General features: G+C 37.9%; 1 protein-coding gene across 3 annotated transcripts in view; it reads left to right on the top strand.

Moving 5' to 3' along the window:
• Positions 1 to 448: 448 nt before the first annotated feature.
• AKAP7 (A-kinase anchoring protein 7) overlaps positions 449 to 21,162 on the top strand; it is a 142,511-nt gene continuing 121,797 nt past the window's right edge. For all 3 annotated transcript variants that reach the window (XM_032407857.1, XM_032407860.1, XM_032407858.1), the window contains exons 1-3: positions 449 to 544; positions 6,503 to 6,631; positions 20,481 to 20,620. In XM_032407857.1, the coding sequence (XP_032263748.1) occupies positions 526 to 544; positions 6,503 to 6,631; positions 20,481 to 20,620 (288 nt within the window). In that variant the 5' untranslated portion in view covers positions 449 to 525. The remainder of the gene's footprint in view (positions 545 to 6,502; positions 6,632 to 20,480; positions 20,621 to 21,162) is intronic.

The following is a 21,162-nucleotide window of genomic DNA, read 5'->3' as shown; positions in this document are numbered from 1 at the left end:
GGTCCCAATTTTACCCTAATCTCAAAGCGTGGGGCGGGAAAGGCCGCGCCACGGGAAGTGACTGAGGGCTGCCAAAGGCCGCAGGAGGCCTCCCGGTCGGGAGCGCAGCCGGGGACGGAGCGCCGCGAGGCAGAGAAGCGCCCCCAGCTCTCCGCTGCGCCGGTCGCGGCGCCCCCTCCGCCCTCCCCGCGCGGGGCTCGCGTCGGACGCCCCAATCCGGGTACCACCGGCGAACTGGCCGGCCCCTTCCGCCGCTACCCGGCGACTGGTCTGGCCATGCAGCTTCCGCGGGCCCTGCGGCTCTGGGGGCTCGGCGCCTCCGCCCGCCTGCTCGCCGCGGCCCGAGCCCCCCGCGCCGCCCCCCGCGGCCACCTCTCCCCACCCCGCCCCCGCGCACCGCCCGCGCGCCCCCGGCCCCGCCCCGGTCTCCGCCTCCGCCTCGCGCCCACCTCTGGGCCGCAGCGCTTGGCAGCCGCCGCTGCCACCGCCGCCAGCCCAGACGCGCTGTCTGCTAGCGCCGCCGCCATGGAGCGCCCCGGAGCCGGTGAGCCCGGGCTGCCGAGCGGGCCGGGTGGGGCGGCCGGAGCCGGGGGCCGTGGGTCCCCTCTCAGCGCTCAGCCTCGGGGAGGGCCGGGCCTCGCCGCCCCGCCGGCGTCCCCAGCGCGGGGAGCGCGACCTCACGTCCTCCGCGCTCGGGGTCTCCTCTCCGTCAGTGCCGGCGGGACTCCGGGCCGCGCCGAGGAGCCTAGTGCAACCCGGCGTCTTCCGAGCTGCCTAGAACCCAGCGTTCCAGTGCGCGCGCTCTTGGTGTGGCGGGAGGCGAGGGGTGCAGACCTGCCCCAAGTTTCACTTTTGTTTCCCCTTTCTGATCTTGTGACCTTCAGTTCCAATTTCAAGCCCCCCCCCCCCCCCCATGGTGTTTGTGTGGTCGATGAAACCCAGAAAAGTCTCGGTTTTCGTTGTCTATCCCAGACCTTAAAGGTCTGAGCCACCGCGCTGTTTTCATTTAGGATTTTATTCTAGGTGTGGAAATGACCTCTTTTAAACTGGCGCCAAATCTGTAGTAGGGTCCAGAATTCATTTCCAGCTTAGGTCAGCATTATTGTGAACGGAACTTTGTGGGTGGAGCTAGTGAGGGGTTGGACTTGAGGTGAAAGAGACCAAAATCCAATTAGAGAAGAGACGCTCATCTGCGAGACACTTTTTGTAGTATAAACGCATAAAAAGAGAAAGAGCCTCAAAATGTTAAAATGTGTTACATGATAGCCGTTAACGAATAGAAATAGGTGTACAATCATTATGGGAATGAATGATTAAGACTCGTGGGTGGGTGCGGAGGGCGTAGAGAGTGGGTGGGGATTGTCAGGGAGAAAGGAGACCCACACCCTGGCTCTGCTTCGTGTGTGGCCTTGAAGTTCAGGATACTGGTAGCATTATCTGGGTCTTTTGCCTTACTCATACTTGGTTGGCAAAGCTTAAGATGTTTTTGGAGTTTACTGTCTCCCTATGTTCCTTTTCACCCAGTATTAACTTATTTTGTCCATTTCTTTCTAGTAGTGGATTGTATTTTTGTTCTCTTTTTATGAAGAGGAAACCAAAGCTGACTTGTTGATTATCACACAGCTCAACACTTATCTAGATGTAAGATGCTGCTATTTTTAGTGGCTAGGCCCTCTCTAGCATGGATGGCAGTGACCCTTTCCATTGGTTCTTGGAGAGCATACCTCCCAGATATACCTAGTAGAGTGAACAGAAGAGTCTTGCTTAATGAAGTCACATTTTATTATCCAAATAGGAAGCTTGCATTTTGTGTGACAGAAAGCAAAACTGTCCTTTTTTCATCTGTTGGCCTGTCTTTAAAGTCATTTGCTGAAGTGCACATATATTTGAATAGTAGTGTATACTTAATGTACGGTTTTATAATATATTTTAAATGCATTCTTTTTATAAAAGTAATATTCTATTTAAAATATTGGAATAGGGGCGCCTGGGTGGCTCAGTCGTTAAGCGTCTGCGTTTGGCTCAGGTCATGATCCCAGGGTCCTGGGATGTAGTCCTACATCGGGCTCCCTGCTCCTCGGGAAGCCTGCTTCTCCCTCTCCCACTCTCCCTGCTTGTGTTCCCTCTCTCGCTGTGTCTCTCTGTCAAATAAATAAATAAATAAAATATTGGAATAGCAGAATGAGGAAAAATACAAATATTTTGAGTACAGCTAGATCAGCAATAGAAATAATTTATATCCTTTAGACTTTGTCTATATAATTGTAACGACAGAAGATATGCAATGTTGTATTTGCTTTTTAAAAAGTCAATATTTGTTATAAACTTTTTTCGGTTGTTGCAGTCTTTATAGCCATTATTCGTAGTTGTCATTAGAGTGAATATGCTTCATTTATTTCTCTGTTACTGGGCATTTAAGTTGTTCCACTTTCCTTTAAACAAAGCTGTGGTGAGTCTGGGTCAGCATATGTGATAGATACAGATACGTTAGTAAGAAGAACATTTTCATAGCTTCAGAGTGTTTTCTGAAAGCATTCCCTCACTTTACAGCTCCATAAACTACGGATGTTGAGAGGCAGTGGGGTGTGTGGCCAGAAAAAGAAGTTTTGACAGTAGAGTGACAGGATTCAAATTCCAACCCCAAACTTAGCTGTAACCTCGGGCAAATTACTTAATTGGCTAGTCTGTAAAATCAGTAAGTTAATAGTACCTCCCTGATAGCATGGTTGTGTGGATTAAATGAGTCATTATCTATACCGCGCTTCCAGCTCTGCCTACTGTTACTACATACTTAAGTGTTAGCTGTCGTTTTATTTGGATTTGTGCAAAAGATAGAATTTTATTTTGACTCTAGTTAGACCACATTTTTAGTACTCAAAATGACCATTTTATGGTTTAAATGCTTTATTTAAGAGTCCGTTATTTTAAGGCAGTTTTTCAAAAGCAACGTACTTCCAGCTTCTGTAGAAAGAAAGTGCAGTTACGATGGATGTCTTTCAGTCCCGTCTGTCACCTTCGCCCAAACAGTGGAGCTTAGAGAACTGGAGGAAGGCTTCCAGATTTGAACTCTGTTGAGAAACATTGCGCTAGAGAATGACCAGCAATTTTTGAAGAGTTATTTGGGAGTGGCATTCTCTTTTTTCTGAGTTAATAATTCATACCTACAAAATTGTTTCTATCATTCTGTAGTTTCATGGGACAAAGTTTGTATTTCAAGTTCTAGACTGTTGGTTTTGACATAACATTGCATTCAAGAGTTTCTATATGTTTTATTTGACAAGATGGAGAATGATACTGAGCAAGTACTAATATCCTTCACCTTTTATTTTTATGTCAAATGGGATAATAGTACCTTTCCTTCATCATCCTGTGAAAATGAGAATCTGTGATGTGCTGAAGCTGCCATTTAAGCACCAGGAATGAGTTTTCTTGGGCATTGGGATAGCTGTACTGCAGTGTAACTTGAGTGATTATTAACCACTCTCAAATGTGTGCTTACCTGTATCCAGTCATGCAGTACAAATGTATTGATCACCAGCTGTGAGCTGAACACTGTGCTAGGCATTGAGGAATCAAATGAAGATAAGACGTGGCACTTAAGGAACTTAGACTAGGGGGGCCGTACTTATCGATGGGGGTGTAATTATGAAAAGTGCCCCCTTTCACTTTCACAGGTGTCCCAGTTTGGGTGGTAGATTATATGATCACTGTAACTTAGTGTCTGATGGAGAAGACTGACAAATGGACGCCTGCATGTGTTTGTCCTGTGACTCGAGGAAGCACTAGGTCCTGGGAAGGAGATGGGATTGCCTAACTCAGCCCTGAGCTGGGAATCAGGAAAGTTTTCCCTAACAGGAAACATCTGATCTGAGTTTTTACTTTTAAGTTGATTATTCTCAACTCTTAACATAATCTCTTGGTCTGGTGAAGATTGAAGTTCGGAAGAAATGAAGGGGGATCTTTGGGAGCAGTGGTTTTCCGACTTCCATTGCACATTAGAATCACCCTGCGAGGCTTCAAGAAAATACCCGCAGCTACTCTGATGTCCAGAGATTCCAATTTGATAGGCCTGGAGTGGGACCCAGACACTGGTAATTTTAAAAAGCTCCAGGTGATTCTAAAGTGCAGCCAGGATTTAGAATTTTTTAACCAGGACAACGATGTCATCTAGAAGAGGAGATACGTAGTGGGGCCTGGAGAGTTCCTATGAATTGCCTGGGATCACACAGTTAGTGAGGTGGCAGCACACAACACTAGAATATCTGCCTCCTAATTTCTGGTACCAAACCCTTTCTCTTATAGCAGCCAGCTTGCCTTGCATCATTATCCAAATGCCACTGTTGTCACCAGTGACCATTGTCCCTTCCTGATTCTGCTTTTGGTATAGCCAGAGTGATCCACAGAGCGCTTGTTCTCTAACTATTGGTTAATGGAGCTCAAGATAAACAAAGTATTTCAATAACTTTTTTCATTCAAAAAAATGACAAGATTTAATTCATCATGCCGTTCAAGTCTTCCTTTTGCCTTCACAGTATGTGGTTAGAGCACAGAAGTCAGCCTCTTAGGCCATTCTGCGAATTGCCAGGAATCCAGTATGTTTCTGAGGGGCACAGGGACTTGAGAGCTACAATTGAAATGCCAATGTTAATGGGCCAATTTCATATCACTGAGTTCTTTTTTTCCTCCCAGCTTTATTGAGATGTAATTGACAAATAAAACTGTATATATGTAAAGTGTACAGTGTGATGATTTTTTATAAGTATATATTATGAGATGATTGCCACAGTCCAGTTAATTAACATCCATCACCTCACATAGTTACTTTTTTTTTTTTTTGGTGAGAATGCTGAAGGTCTACTTTCTCAGCACATTTCAGGTATATAGTACAGTATTAATTACAGTAACCATGCTGTACATTAGATCTTCAGAACTTAGTAATAAGTTCTTAGATTAAGAATACAATAGAGAAAAACAAAAGTTGGGTTTATTTCATTTTGTTCTGATTTTCATTCGGCTTTGTGCATATTTAACTGCCCAAATACTCTTTGTTGCTACCTTTTCAAGTGTAGGCTTCATGGTCAGTGATGATTCTTTATGAGTAGCTGCATGTGCCCAAAGGTACAAGATATGTATTGATCTATTTTGTTTAGGTATAAACTGCATTTATATTTTTCAGTGCAGACATAAAAATAGAGAGGAAACATTTACTTGTTTTCACATATTTCAAATAGTTGTAAGTCTGTGATTAGGCTCATAGTAAGCTAATATTTGTTGAACACTGTTTGCCAGGCACTCATACTTGATAAATAAATAGTATCATTATTAAGAATGTACTATTACTTTTTTTCTTTGTTTTGGTATCGAACATGACTAATTTATATATAAATCTTTTTGTTGTATTTTTTTTGCTTTTATCTAGAAAATGTGCGTGTGCGTGTGTGTGGTGTGTGTGAGAATAGAGATCACTCAAATTGCAATAAAAATTTAGATTTTTTGGTATACATGTTTACTATTACTTTTCATGATAGTTATTATGTTGTATGTTGTAAGCCATATTCTTAATGGAATGTGGTTTATGTATTATATTTGGAAATAGAGGGTTACAACAACAGAAAGAATTAAATGACTTCATTAATATCTTTAATGGTAAATTAGTCTTTAGTAAATACATAGGGTAAAAATTATACAATTACCCCAAGATTTTGTTCAGTCCTAGTTCAGACAACATTTGTGTTCTGTCAATAAAAGCATGGAAAATAATGGTACTGGGACGACCACCTACTGATACATTTAGCAATTTTATCAGTTTGAACAGACACCCTCTTTCCCTTAACCTCCACCCAAGGTATATGATTGTTCCACCCATAACTAGAAAACAGAGACCAAATGTGAAATGTGGCTTTAATATTAACAAATGTCTTTAATATTAGCAAATAGTTCAGGGCTGTCAGGAGAACTATAAAATCTTTTGCTTTTTAATCATTGAATTTCTAGGAAAGCATATTTAGAACCATGCATATTTGGAGCCATGAATTTCCAATGTTAATAGAATAATGGAGAGAAAAAATTTAAAAGTCTTTATTGAAAAAAATAAAGGTCAGAACTTGTACAAATGAAAACACATACATGATACTGTTAAAAATGTGAAGGAGACTGATAAAACTTTGTTGATTTGTTTTCAAAAGTATGTGGAAAAAATGTAGTTTTAGAGTTAAGAAAATAGCTATAAAAGATCTTAGGGATTGTTGATTAACTCAGTGTTCATCTAACCCCAAGTTGAATACTGTGCTTCAGAAAATTATTAAAGCTGTTTTACATAAAAGTGCATTTATAGAAATGTAGAATATGGTATAAATAATGATTATATAGCTTTACAATATATTTGAATACAAGTATCATTTCTCAACAGATGTTAATTTATATTGAATTTGGTTGACTTGCTTTAGTTTAGGATATAATTTTAAAAAATAAGTTAAATAATACATTTTTCTTTTTGATAAAGGAGGAATAAATTCCAGTGAGTGTGAAAATGTATCAAGAGAAAAAGAAACGTCAGAAGAATTTGAAGCTAATGCTATGGATTCTCTGATAGACATGCCATTTGCCACAATAGATATTAAAGATTGTGGAAGTAAGTACTGAAAATGAGACAGATTTGCCTATTATCCAGGTTACTTGTGAATAGAAACAGGGAAAACCACCAATGTATTCTACAAATGTTTATTGACTATATACTCTGTGCCACTTACTTTGCAGTCTTATGAAGAACCTTGCTATGATTTGATATAGTTTTATCTTGATTGGGGTTCTATAACTGGGGGATCCATAAGAAATTAGTTTGGTCTCCCCCAGTGTGGAGTGCTGCCTTGCAAGGAACATCCCACCAGTCCCATTCCTGCCTCCATGGATCTGGACTCTGTCTTTTTGGGGTCCTCATTTACTCTCAGTGTTTAGCTTGCATTTTGAGCAATGAAGCCTGGTGGTAGTTTGAAAAAAAAAATTAGTTCCATCTCTTCATCTAAGAAAAAGATGAGACTCAGAGAAGTTAATCAGCTAAATTTACATAATTGAAAAGACTATTTAGGGGCACCTGGGTGGCTTGGTTGAGTGTCAGACTCTTGGTTTTGGCTCAGGTCATGATCCCATGTTGTGGGATCAAGCCTCCCTTTGGGCTCTGCTCTTGGTGGAATCTGCTTGAGATTCTGTCTCTCCCTCTCCATCTGCCCTTCCCCCCTTTTTTTGTGCATGTGCTCTCTCTCTCAAATAAATAAATCTTTTTTTTTTTTTAAGAAAAGAATTACCTACAGAATCTGTGATTTCTGATTCTTTAGTCCTTTCTTTGAACAGCTATAATCTCATGAGACGAATGCTGTACATGATGCTGTGGGCTTACATGGGGCAAGGCTGTATCAGAGAGGCATGTAGCCTGGATGTGGGGGTAGTGGGTGTCCTGGAAGGCCTTCCTGGGGGTTTGATAAGAGTGAATGCCTGGTGGATAAGTATGAGCTCTCCAAGGTTCTTTCCTCTATACTAACTGTTCTGGTACTTAACTGATCCTCTGGATTTTCTATGGAGTGATGGACAAGTACAGATTCCTCTTTTATTTTGAGCAAATAAAATGAATGTATCTAAAAAATGCAGTCACTTCTTTCTGATTTGATCACTTTCTCTAATTTGGGTATAAAATGAAGAATTTTCCTGAAAATTCCTACATGCCTGTTATGGGCATCTCCCATCCACCCTTCCTGCCCCTGAGCCCCATTCTAATCTGAATCATTCCCATTGGAGTGCTCTAAAACTTGTTCACCATGCCAGCTCTAGGTACTTGGGACTTAACACACCTGACACAGAGCTTATCTGTTTGAATAAACAGCTTCTACTTGGGACTGACAGTGAACTACTGCAAGAATCCCAGAGAGCAAATACTATTTCCGAAGCTGCTGTATTTTATCTCCACTGGTGGGGAGAAACAATGGCCACTGGGACCAGAAAGAAGGAAGGGGATGTGTTTGTGGCTCTGCACTCCTTTCTTGCTCTGAATGGTCTAGCTCCTTCTTCAGAGGATGGGCATTGGGAAGATTGGCCAATCGTTTATACAAGATCTTTTCTCTGTGGTATAGGTTATATTTATTACTAAAGAGGTGTCTGTGTAAGTTAGGAGCTCAGGTCAGTCCGCACAAATCCATTTTTAGCTGTATAGCGTTGTACTACTTTTCAGTAGTTCAGTCTTTGTGAATAAGAGGTCTTTGTGGATTAGTTTAGACTCCAAACCACCATGTACCATATTATTTTTGTGGGAAGATAGATTTCAAATTCTGAGCTCCACTTTACACACAGTCAGTGTGGTATGAGAAAAACAAAACTTGTGTTCTGAGTTTTGGTTATTTCATTTTCTACTCGTGTAACCTTGGACACTTAAACTGTATGAGCTGGGCTTTTCAACTGTGAACTGTGGGTAAGTTCCTCTTGTTTACCTCACAGTGTTGCTGTACACATCAGAGTAGGTAATGTGTGTAAGAGGGCAATTAAAATGTAAAACAGTGCACAAATGCTATTTACAAAAGCTTTGAAACATATCCCTCAGTTATTTGGGGGCAACTTGTTCTCCTTTTTATAATAGCATTTACTAAGACACTAGAAACAAATACTAAAATTCTTTGCAAACTTGAAATTACTCGTTTTTGTGAAAGGAGATTTTTATAGAAGTGCACAGAAACTGGGAGTTTTGTTGTCAACTCTTAAGATAGACGGGGTAATAGTGTTTGTATCCAAAACACAGGAAAACTGGTTTGTGGCTTGAATGGACTTAATGTGGCTTTCTCTTACATTTAGTAACATGGAAATTTAATCAATTTACTGGACTATGGTAGACAACAACGTTAAAATTCTCAAGTTGCTGGTTGTTGCCTTTGGTTCTTTCAGTTTCCTTTGGTGGGTGGAAATTGTGAGTTTACTGCCAAGAAATTCTTGCTGATAGAAACTCTGGCAGAGCGATGAGGAAAGTAGTGCTAACAAGAACATCGTGGGAAGGAGAATCCTTGCCAGTAAGAAAACTCCTCCCCAAATGCTTGGTTCAGAGTGTCTTCATTGCCAACTGTTGTACCTTTAGTGTGGGTGCTGTCATGATTAGGTGTCTTGTGGTTTGGTTGGCTGAAATGGGTCTTTACGTTTTTTGTTAGTTTTGTTTTTGAGAAGAGACTGTTTTACTAGAATTATACGGTAGAATATAAAATGTATTCGGGGTGCCTGGCTGGCTCAGTTGGTTAAGCATCTGACTGACTCCTAATCTCAGCTCAGGTCTTGATCTCAGGGTCACGAGTTCAAGCCCCACATTGGGCTCCATGCCCAGTGTGGAGCCTACTTAAAAAGAAGAATATAAAATGTATTAGAATATTATGTTGAATTAAATATAAGTTGTATTAGAATTATATATACTAGAATATAAATATACACATTGGAAATAAAATATCCAAATTTATGTGCGAAAGAAAATCTTTTAGAAATGTTGAAGAGGCAATACAACCTGAGCCACATGTTCTGGCTTTGTAGGTTGAACATGTTCTGGGAGAAAATATAACATTAATGAGTTGTTGACCTGGGCCTGGATGGGTCTGTTCTTTTTACAAGGTGGAAGTGTCATATATAGAAACCCAGCAGATCATCCAGAGAATGCTTAGAGTTGCTGTTAGTCTTGCATCTGAAAGTTGAACAAGAGTTTACAATGAAGAGTCATTCTGTTGCTGGTAGGAATAGCTTAGTGTCCTTCCCATGGAGTATAAATCTGTGGAGAGCTTTAGTTTAATTGACTCAGTTCTCTCGAGAGAATCATAGTCCGTAACTATCAAGCTACATTTAAATCAAGATTGAAAATAAAATATTTGAGCGTTGTTTTTTTTTTTTTTTTAGTCCTATGTCTTTCATAAGTGTGGAATTCAGATCTTATATCAAAGTTATAATTCTTATTTTACCTCAAACAGAATTCTAACCTTGTAATTATTAGAGACTTTAAAGATATGGGAGATTATTATTTTGTTACTTATTTATTAACTAATACCATTAAGTTGTATTTTTTAAAAAAGTACTTTAACTCTTAAGTATTTTAAAATATCAAATGAAACCTACCTTTCCCTAAAAGATTTTTTTTTAATAGAAAAATGTATCAAATAAAGATTGAATGTCAATATCTGGTACAGTAAGTGATTATCCTGAGTGAATTTTAACTTCTTATTTTTTTTTAAAGATTTATTTATTTGAGAGAGAGAGTGCACATGTACGAGTGGGGGAAGGGCAGAGGGAGAGGGAGAGAGAGAATCCCAAGCAGACTCCCTACTGAGCGTGATGCCTGATGCAGGGCTTGATCTCACAACCTTGAGATCGTAACTTGAGTCTTGAAATCAAGAGTTGAATGCTTAACCGGCTGAGCCACCCAGGTGCCCCTGCTTTTTTTTTTTTTTTTTTAAGGAATCTCTACACCCAGCATGGGGCTTGAACCCACGACTCCTGAGATCAAGAGTTGCATGCTCTACTGACTGAGCCAGCCAGGCACCCCTCCTGAATCAATTTTTAAAAAGGATGAAGTAGGGGTGCCCGGCTGGCTCAGTCAGAAGAGCATGTGACTCTTGATCTCAGGGTCATGGGTTTGAGCCCTATGTTGGGTGTACAGATTACTAAAAAAATAAACTTAAAAAAAAAGATAAATTACGTTCTGTGTCATCTCTGATTGGGGAAGCATGGAGTACATATTCCAGATTTTTATGAAGGGGCTTAAGGCAAATATTTGTCTCAGTACAAAGGTTTTACATCTTTTTGCTTTAAACACACACACACACACACACACACACACACACAAAAAAACAAATAAGAAATTGGAAAAGCCCAGTGAATATATTAATTCATTCAACACACATTTATTAAGTGCCTGCTGTGTAGCAGGTACTATTGGTGCTGGGTAAAGGATGTAGAAGATAAAATTCAGTTAGTACATAAATATATGGAGAGTTATCCAACCTCAGAAGTATAAAGGATGCATGTTAAAATATGATTGTAACTTACCAGATTGGCAATATCTTTTCAAAATAATACTCAATAATTTTAATGTCATGTCTACATTGCTTGTGACAGTGTACTTTATAAGTCCTTTTAGAATGGAGTTTGTTGGGGTCTCAAGCAATGTTCAGACTCAGGGATTCCCAATGTAAGGACATAGTCTTACCTGCAGAAAAAAAAATTATTCATCAATATATGTGTCACAACATCTTTTAAATAGTAAAAATATTGGAAAACCCCCCAAATGTCCAAGATTAGGGAGTGAGTGAGTAAGTTAGACTAGTGCCTTAAATTACATGTTATGAAAAGAATTTTTCTGAAAACTATCTTACAAGAAATATTTCCTACCTAAAATGCAAAGTGAAAAAGTATGGGGGAAAAAAGTATGGGTGTTTGTTTACAATTATATAAATACTTTATGTGACCTGTCACCAGAATTCATAGTGGTTGTGTTAAGATAGTGGGTTTATGAGTAATTTTTTGGTTCCTTTGTCTAATCTTCAAATTTTGTGAGTGTTTTTTATTCTTTTTATGAAAAAATACAATTAGCCAAACTATGGAAAGAGCCCAAATGTCCATCGACTGATACATGGATAAAGAAGATGTGATGTGTATATATATGTATATACATATATACATATACATGTATACATATACATGTAAACACACACACACACACACACACACACACACACACACACACAATGGAATATTACTCAGCCATCAAAAAGAATGAAGTATTACCATTTGTAACAATGTGGATAGAGCTAGAGTGTATTATGCTAGGTGAAATAAGCCAGAGAAAGATGAATATCATATGATTCCACTCATATGTGGGATTTAAGAAGCAAAACAGATGAACATATGGGAGGGGAAAAAAGAGAGAGAGGGAGGCAAAGCATAAAAGAGATTCTTTTTTTAAGATTTTATTTACTTGAGAGAGAGAGAGAGCACATAAGCAGGAGGAGGGGCAGAGGGACAAGCAGACTCCCTGCTGAGTGGGGAGCCCAACGTGGGGCTCAATCCCAGGACCCTGAGATCATGACCTGAGCTGACACTGAGTCAGATGTTTTAACTGACTGAGCTACCCAGGTGCCCCAGAGACTCTTAACTATAGAGAACAAACTGAGGGATGATGAAGGGAGGTGGGTGGGGGATGGGCTAGATGAGTGATGGGTATTAAGAAGGGTACCTGTTATGATGAGCACTGGGTGTTGTATGTAAGTGATGAACCACTGAATCCTATTCCAGAAACCAATATTGCACTGTACGTTAACTAACTAGTTAAATAAATAAATAAAAATTTGAAAAAAAAAGGAAAAGAAAAAATACAGTTAGAATTTGTAAATGTGCTTAAAAACTTGCTTTTAAAGATGTAAGCTTCCTTGACTCAGTAAATAGAGAGCTGGATAAACTTATTCCTCTTTGATCCTGTCCACTAATGTTACTCCTGCACTTCCTAATAGTGTTAAACTATGGTGGTTACAGCTACAGCTGTGGGGTCAGACTGTCAGGGTTTTACACTTTCTCTTAAAAAGTTTTTTTGGGGGTCATCTGGCTGGATCAGTTGGAAGAGCATATAACCCTTGATCTCAGGGTTGTGAGTTCAAGCCCCAAATTGGGTGTAGAGCTTACTTAAATAAATAAGTAGACTTAAACGCTTTTTTTGGAAGTATAATTAACATACACCATTATATTACTTTCATGTATACAACATACTGATTCAACAATTCTGTACATTATTCTTTGCTCATCATAGTACATGTAGTCACCATCTGTCACCATACAACGTAATTACAATATTTTGACTCTATTCCCTGTGCTGTACTTTTCAACTCCATGACTTATTTATTTTATAACTGGGAGTTTGTACTTCTTAATCCCCTTTACCTATTTCACCCATCCTCCCCTCCCCTCTGGCAAGTTTGTTTGTTCTCTGTATTTAAGAATCTGTTTTCCCTTTGTTTCTTTGTTCGTTTGTTTTTTTACATTACACATGTAAGTAAAATCATCTGATATTTGTCTTTCTCTGTCTGACTTATTTCACTTAGCATAATATCCTCTAGGTCCATCCACATTGTCGCACATGGCTTCTTTTATATGGCTGAGTAACATTCCGTCGTATATATATACTACATCTTCTTTATCCATTCAAGTATCCATGGACATTTGGGTAGTTTTCATATCTTTGCTATTGTAAATAATGCTGCAATAAACATAGGGGTGCATATATTTTTCAAATTAGCATTTTCATTTTCTTTGGATAAACACCCTCTAGTGGATAAACACCCTTTATTCTTTTGCATGTGGATCATATGGTATTTCTATTTTTAAGTTTTTAAGGAACCTCCAAATTCTTTTCCACAGTGGTTGCACCAGTCTACATTCCTACCAACAGTGCATGAGGGATCCTTTTTCTCCACATCCTTGCCAACACTTATTTTTTTGTCATTTTGATTCTAGCCCTTCTGACAGGTGTGAGGTGATTATCTCATTGTGGTTTTGATCTGCAGTTTCCTGATGATTAGTGATGATGAGCATTTTTTCATGTCTGTTGGCCACCTGTATGTCTTTGGAAAAATGTCTCTTCAGGTCCTCTGCCCATGTTTTAATTTTTTTTTTTTTTTTTTTTGGTGTTGATTTGTACAAGTTCATTGTATATTTTGGGTATTAGCCCCTTACTGGATATATCTTTTGTGAATATATTCTCCCATTCAGTGGGTTGCTTTTTTCATTTGTTGATGGTTTCCTTTGCTGTACAAAAGTTTTTTATTTTGGTGTGATCCCAATAGTTTATTTTTGCTTTTGATTCCCTTGCCTGAGGAGGCATCTAGAAAAATGTTGCTAAAGCCAATGTCAAAGAGATTATTGCCTGTGTTTTCTTTTAGTCTTATGGTTTCAGGTCTCACATTTAGGTCTTTAGTCCAATTGAGTTTATTTTTGTGTATGGTGTAAGAAAGTGGTCCAGTTTCATTCTTTTGCATGTAGCTGTCCAGTGTTCCAGCACCATGCTTCTTCACTTTCTTATTGTGTCCTTTGAGCAAATGTCTAGGCTCAATTTCATTATCTATAAAATTGGCATAATAATTGTAGCTGTTTCAGGAGTTGGGAGGATTTAACTTGTTAATACATGTAAAGTTTCATCAATCTCACCAAAATTTTTTGCCTAAGTATACTTGCTAAATTAAATATTTAAACAAATTTTCATCTTGAGAGCAATATTTTATAATAATATTATTGTATGCTTTCAGCACATTGCTAACTGCTTTATATTTTCTTACTTAATCCTCAGAGAAAATGAGGGAGGTAAAATTTTTTAAAGAAAATTTTATCAATTTGTTAAAGATTACTCAATAAGGGGTAATAATGCTATGAAATGGAGAAGATAATATTGTAAGTCATAAATTCAGGAGTTTTAAGAATGATTACTTCAGGGGCACCTGGGTGGCTCAGTCTGTTAAGTGACTGCCTTCAGCTCAGGTCCTGATCCCAGGGTCCTGGGTTCGAGCCCTGCATCGGGCTCCTTGCTCTGTGGGGAGCCTGCTTCTCCCTCTCCTCCCCGTTTGTGCTTTCTCTCGCTCTCTCTGTCAAATAAATAAATAAAATCTTAAAAAAAAAAAAAAAAGAATGATTACTTCAAAGATTTTGACTGCTTACAGAACAAGGAAAAAAGAGAAGATTTATCAAAACAAAGAATCTAGTTTGTTCCCAGCCTTTTGGCTAAGAGGAAATGTGAAAACAATCACCCAACAATAACAGATGGACTACCTAATTAAAGTAATTTCTCCCATAATTCATTCTCTTGTAGTTTTTTTTGAAGGAATAAAACTTAAGGAAAAATTAGATAATTTGCATAAAATGACGTGTAAAACTTAAGGAAAAATTAGATAATTTGCATAAAATGACATGTGCTTTGGATAAAAAAAATGCATGGATCAGAATTGTAGCTTTTATCGATAAGATGAGATTAATTAGAGCACATTGAAATGGTTACTGAAATCATTATGAAAATTAACAGTGTAATAAATTAAATTTATGAGATGAAGTTATGAGCTAAAATCCAGTGAAAGATCCAGGGCTCATGGCCAAAGCGTTCTCTGTTTTGCTTCTGTGATCACTGATCTTTAATGCTTTTATTTGTAAACTAGATATTACATGAATACTTTGTTCATTATTATTTTCATATAAAGTAAATTAAAAGAACAATAGCAAATTATACCAACTGAGCCAGCCAGGCACCCCACAAAAGAAAATTTTAGATAATCCAATTGAAAAGAAAGTTAAATAGTTATGGATAAGATTAGAGAAAGCTAAGGGAATTTAGAAAAACCCTGTATGTCTTTATTTTTACCAAGAGGTTTGTTTGTTTGTTTTTAAGAGGTTGTGTTTTGAATTGGGATTTTACACTATGTCATTTTCATGATGCCAGAATTGTTTTTTTTTTAAATTAAATTAATTAATTAATTTGACAGAGAGAGAGTATAAGCAGGGAGAGGAGCAGAGGGAGAGGGAGAAGCAGGCTCCTCACTGAGCAGGGAGCCCAATGTGGGGCTCGATCCCGGGACCCAGTGATCATGACTTGAGCCAAAGGCAAAGGCTCAACAGACTGAGCCACCCAGGTGCCCCGATACCAGAACTGTTAAGAGTTTTTATATAATTCTAACTATTATCTTCCAAGATTATGGTTTTCCTTCTCTGGATGTCTGTAAAATGGACTTATGCAATGTTTGAAATGGCAAAAATAAGTCGCTACAGGAAGAACATTTTAGTTTTAAACAGATAAGGTATAAAACAACTTAAAATGCTAAAAACCTCATGGTCTCCTAAATACCATGTTTTTAAGTCTGTTCATATTGAGTAAAATACAGCAGAAATGCTTCAGTGTCTTAGTTCACACTAAGGATACATTTTACATTGCCACCCAATACCCATGTGTACGCAGAAACCTGGACATGGAGCAGTACTTATATCTGCCATAAACAATGTACTAACTCTACTGCTTGTATTCTGTCCTATTCTGCAGGATTCTATTCTGCATTCTAATACTATTCTATTCTATTTATTCCATTTCATTCCCTTCCACCCCATTGCATTCCATTCCAGGTTTTAAAAAGTGCTTTTAGATTATCTTCTAAGTTGATTTCATAATCCACTTGTAGTTTGATACTAGCAGTTTGAAAAAAGAAAAACAAGAAAAACTAGACTATAGGTTCAGGATTCTCTTTCTACTATATTAGTTTTGAAATGAACTAGAGGTGATAAAATCAGCCGTATTATTAATTTGGACACTCTTCTTCTTCATCTTCCTCTTCTTCAGGTTATTTATTTATTTATTTTAGTAACCTGTACACCCAACATGGGCCTTCAGCTCATGACCCCAAGATCAGGAGTCACATGCTCTTCTAACTGAGCTTGCCAGGCACCGCTGGACACCATTTTTTATCTAATTTCACCATGAAATGTCCTAATTGGTACAGGTGTTAAATTAGTACCTTTATCACAGATGAGAGAAAACTGTAACTAGAAGAGACTCTAGATAGAGATTATCTAGCTGTCCCACTCCTGTACCTGCCCCTAGTTTTTGTTTTTGTTTTTTAAAAAATACTTAATTATGGAAACTTTCAAGCATATTCAAAAGTGGAATATTAGACCGAGCCTCATCTCTTTATCACCTCTTCCTCACTGGATTATTTTGAAGTATATTCCAGATATATTTTATCTGTAAGTACTTTAGTATGTGTCTTTAAAAGATAAGGAATTTTTAAAAAAAGTATATCCAAAATATCCATCCCATGACAAAAAATAAGAGTAATTCCTGATGTCATCAAATATTCTGTCAGTATTCACATTTCTCTGTGTCATAATTTTTTTAAAACTGTTTTGAATTAGGAACCAAAGTCTATACATTTTATTTGATTGACAAATCTCTTCAGTTTTTTTTTTCATCTGTAGATCTCCCTTTGTGTGTGTGTGTGTGTGTGTGTGTGTTTATTGAAGAAATCAGGCTGTATTGATGTACCTATATTATGGTCATTTAATGTATTTCTCTGTCCTTTGTATTTCAGTAAACTGGTAGATTAAGGAATCTCGATTAAGTTTTGGAATATTGGCAAGAAAGCTGCAAAAATGCTATGAATTTCCTATTGTGTGACATCAGGAGGCATATAATGTTTGGTTGTCTTGCCTTTTTGTGATGTTAAGATTTATCAGTGGCTTCCCGTCTTGTCACTTGATGTACCCATTAAAATTCCCCATCAGCTTTCCATTTAATGGATCATCCATTGATAATCTTTGGGTTGATCCATTACTCTGTTAAGGGTTTCAAAATGATGATGTTTTAACTCTGTCTTTTTGAATTACTAGCTGAAAATTTCTATAAAGAAGAACTTTGCCTTAGTTAACTGTTTGATTCCCTGTATGACTCTTTGCTTATAAGGAAAAGCAGGATAAATGCTTGATTTTTTTTTTCTCTTTTATCACCAAGTTTGTAGAATAATAGTTCTTCAGACTAATCCAAAGGTGACCTGTGAATTTTGTTTTTAATTTTTCCTTTGAGTATCACAGTGAACTGATGGATTTAAGCGTAGCTGATGTATTTCACACCATTGAAGTTATTATTCTATTTGATGCTATAATTGTGCCATCTTTGGCCAGTGAGGGGACTTTCAAATTGACATGGTGCCAGGAGTCTTTGAAGATCCAGGCTCTTCTGGTATATTTTATGCCTCAGACCTAGAATAAGCTATTCTGTATGGATTGGCCAACTTTTTAAGTCTCAGATAGGGAAATGAAGTGATTTGATGGAAAGATGCTTGTTGGAACTTGTCTTTGGGTCCTTGCTCTTTTCACCATGTAGTGCTGCCTCTGCAGGGCTGAAACACACATTACTGGCTGCCTCACCAGCAGCTGTTCCCCATGCTTTTCCTTTCATAGATTACTTTCCCCACATAGGCATAGGTTTATAACTTCACTGTCCCAGCTTCCAGTGCTGCTTGGGGTTAGCCCTGTGTCTGGATTTGGATAATTGGATATAACAGGAAGGATGCTGGGAACTTATTTAGAATTAGTTTGTGATTTTACCTTAAAAAGTGGGTGTTTTGCTTTAGAAATATTTTTCAGTGTTATCTTTAATTTTTTAAAAACTGCTCAAGATTGTTCTTCATTTTCCATAATCATAGAGAGTACAAGTGGTCTGGATGATGAAAAACAATGGATAGTTTACACTTCATCTCCGTTTCTTTTTGGAGTCTTCTAAATGATCTTAGCAGATACACATTTATCTCCCTAATTCTGTTTAGCTCTGCGTAACATCTAATAATAGCTAATGATAGTGCTTAATTTGTGCCAGGAAGTAGTCTAAGAGCTTTCATGTATTAACTCACTCAAAAAATGGCCCTGTGAGGTAGCTACTATTATTATTCTCAAATTATGGAGGAGGAAACTGAAGTAAAGAGAGTTCTTGTGACTAATTGAAGATGTCACAGCTAGTAAATGGGGCTGGGGACAGGATTCCAACCCACAAACTCTGATCCAGACTATATTAAAATTGGTTTCCATTTCTAGAGTACCGGTTTACTAAGAGCAGATGGAGGTGGGCTAGAAATGTATTCAGACGTGGCTTTAAAATATATATGGTACTTTATTAGCATATTTTGTGGCTTCTGCTTAAAATTAGTAGATTTAGGGGTGCCTGGGTGGCTCAGTCGTTAAGTGTCTGCCTTCAGCTCAGGTCATGATCCCAGGGTCCTGGGATCGAGCCCTGCATCAGGCTCCCTGCTCTGCAGGAAGCCTACTTCTCCCTCTCCCACTCCCCCTGCTTGTGTTCTCTCTCTCGCTGTGTCTCTCTCTCTCTGTCAAATAAATAAATAAAATCTTTAAATAAAATAAAATAAAATAAAATTAGTAGATTTAGTTTGTTACTACAATCAAATGTAGGACTGTTTCTTAGATGTCTAATATTACAAGCAGCTTGACAACATATTGATTTGATTTTCCATATTTAAAGAATTGCATGGGAAATAAAACCCAATGGCATCATATGAAGCAATTCAAATGATGCTCATGATACAGATGAGAATGCGGCAAACTTTTTCTTAGCAATAGAATTTTTAAAGTTCTGACTAGCTTACATGTATACAAGTAGCTGATGATAATTTATATTTCAAACACATGTTCTCTGTGAAGATATATCATTTTAATCATATTAATCATCAGGTATATTGTTGAGAAACATGGTAGTGAAGTGGATGCACAAACATACCAGATAATTTTGCCCTAACTCATAATGATATAGTTAGACTTATTACCCAGGTTACCTTGCTCTTAATTTACCCCTATCTTCTAGATGTCACAAGTGTATGTTACTCCTAGAGTATGTTACTCCTGTCTGTTTCTACAAACCTTTAGTTTTGAAGGTTTAAACATGCTCTACTAATTTTCTTAGAAGTTAGCACTAAAATACTATTTGTGACATTTATTTAAACATTATTTACTCTTCATTTTTTTTTATTTTTTAAAAATCTTTTTAAAGTTTATTTATTGTTAAGTAATCTCTACACTTAATGTGGGCCTTGAACTCATGACCCCAAGATCGAGTCACGTGCTTCTCTGAGCCAGCCAGGTGCCCCTACTCTTAATATTTTAAAGAACAATAGGGGTGCCCGACTGGATAAGTTGCTGGAGCATGCGACTCTTGATCTCAGGGTTGTAAGTTTAGCCCCCCATTGGGTGTAGAGATTACTTACAAATAAAAAAAAATTTTTTTTAAGAACAACAGAATAAGGAAAATTACTTCTGCCCTTTGGTTTTGCAGAACTTCAACAGAGAAGCAGTCTGATCCAGTAGAAAACATACTAGAAGGAGAAAGTTAAAAGGTCTAAATGCCAGATTTGACTCTGACATTGAACAGTTTTTAAAAGTTTTTCTGCGCTTCTGTTTCCTCATGTATAATGAGTTCAGGCTTGTGTAGGCACACGGGCAGTGTGCTGTTGGTTGAGCTCAGACTTCCCACAGTCCTTTCCAAGGCATTGTGTGTGATGATCACTGGGGTCTCTTAGAGTTGATCCCAAAGATGGGAAAAAAAAAAAATTGTGTCATGGGAGAGAGGATGGTTGTTAGTTGCACTTTAGATCGTGGGCCAAATCTGGCTAACTATCTGCTTTGTAAAGAAAGTTTTATTGGAACACAGCTATACCTATCCTCTGTGTTTGTCTACAGCCGACTTGGGTAGTTTTGACTAAGACCATATCTGCAAAGCCTAAAATATTTGCTCTGCGGTCCTTTACAGAATACTTTTCTAGCTCCTGCTTTAGATTTCAAAATGACTCTTATGAATGATTGCTACTTACGTAGTGCTTGTTTCCTTTTTTTTTTTTGACTAAATTATCTTTGTTTAAATACATCAGACATATTATTGTTTGACTTTTTCCCTCTAGTCACTGATGTACCTCACACAAATTTGGAGAGAAGTAAAGAAAATGAACGGATCAGTAAAGATCAAATAAAGAAGAGGAAAAAAAAGCAAAAAGATTATCAACCCAACTATTTCCTATCCATTCCGATCACCAACAAAGAGGTGCTTTTTTTTAATTGAAGTATACTTGACATGAAATGTTACATTGGTTTCAGTTCTACAGCATAGTGATTTGACGATCTATATTGTGCTATGCTCACTGTCACAAAGATGGTGTAGCTTCCATCTGTCACCATACAACGCTATCACAATACCATTGACTATATTCCCTATGTTGTGCCTTTCATCCCCGTGACTTACTGATTCCATAACTAGAAGTCTGTATCTCCCACTCCCCTTCTCCCATTCTGCCCATCCCCCAGGCAGCCGTCAGTTCTTTGTATGTATGGATTTGTTTCTGCTTTTTTGTTTGTTTATTCATTTGTTTTGTTTTTTAGAGGTGCTATTTTTTAGAAAAACTATTTTACTATAAAGTTTTATTTTAAATTAGATTTAAGATACATTAAATGCTTGTAAGCCCATTTGCTGTCAGCCCTTAAGTGTCTTTGGTGGCATTTTAGTTGGGTTATATAAGAAATAATCCTATTTAAACAATAGAATATATTTAAACAGTAATTTTGAGAAATACTATTTAAAAAACCATA

Source organism: Phoca vitulina, unplaced genomic scaffold (genome assembly GCF_004348235.1).
Source record: "Phoca vitulina isolate PV1807 unplaced genomic scaffold, GSC_HSeal_1.0 scaffold9, whole genome shotgun sequence".
Lineage (NCBI taxonomy): Eukaryota > Metazoa > Chordata > Mammalia > Carnivora > Phocidae > Phoca > Phoca vitulina.
The sequence above is the reverse complement of the archived record's forward strand: the minus strand, read 5'-3'. Positions and strand labels throughout refer to the sequence as shown.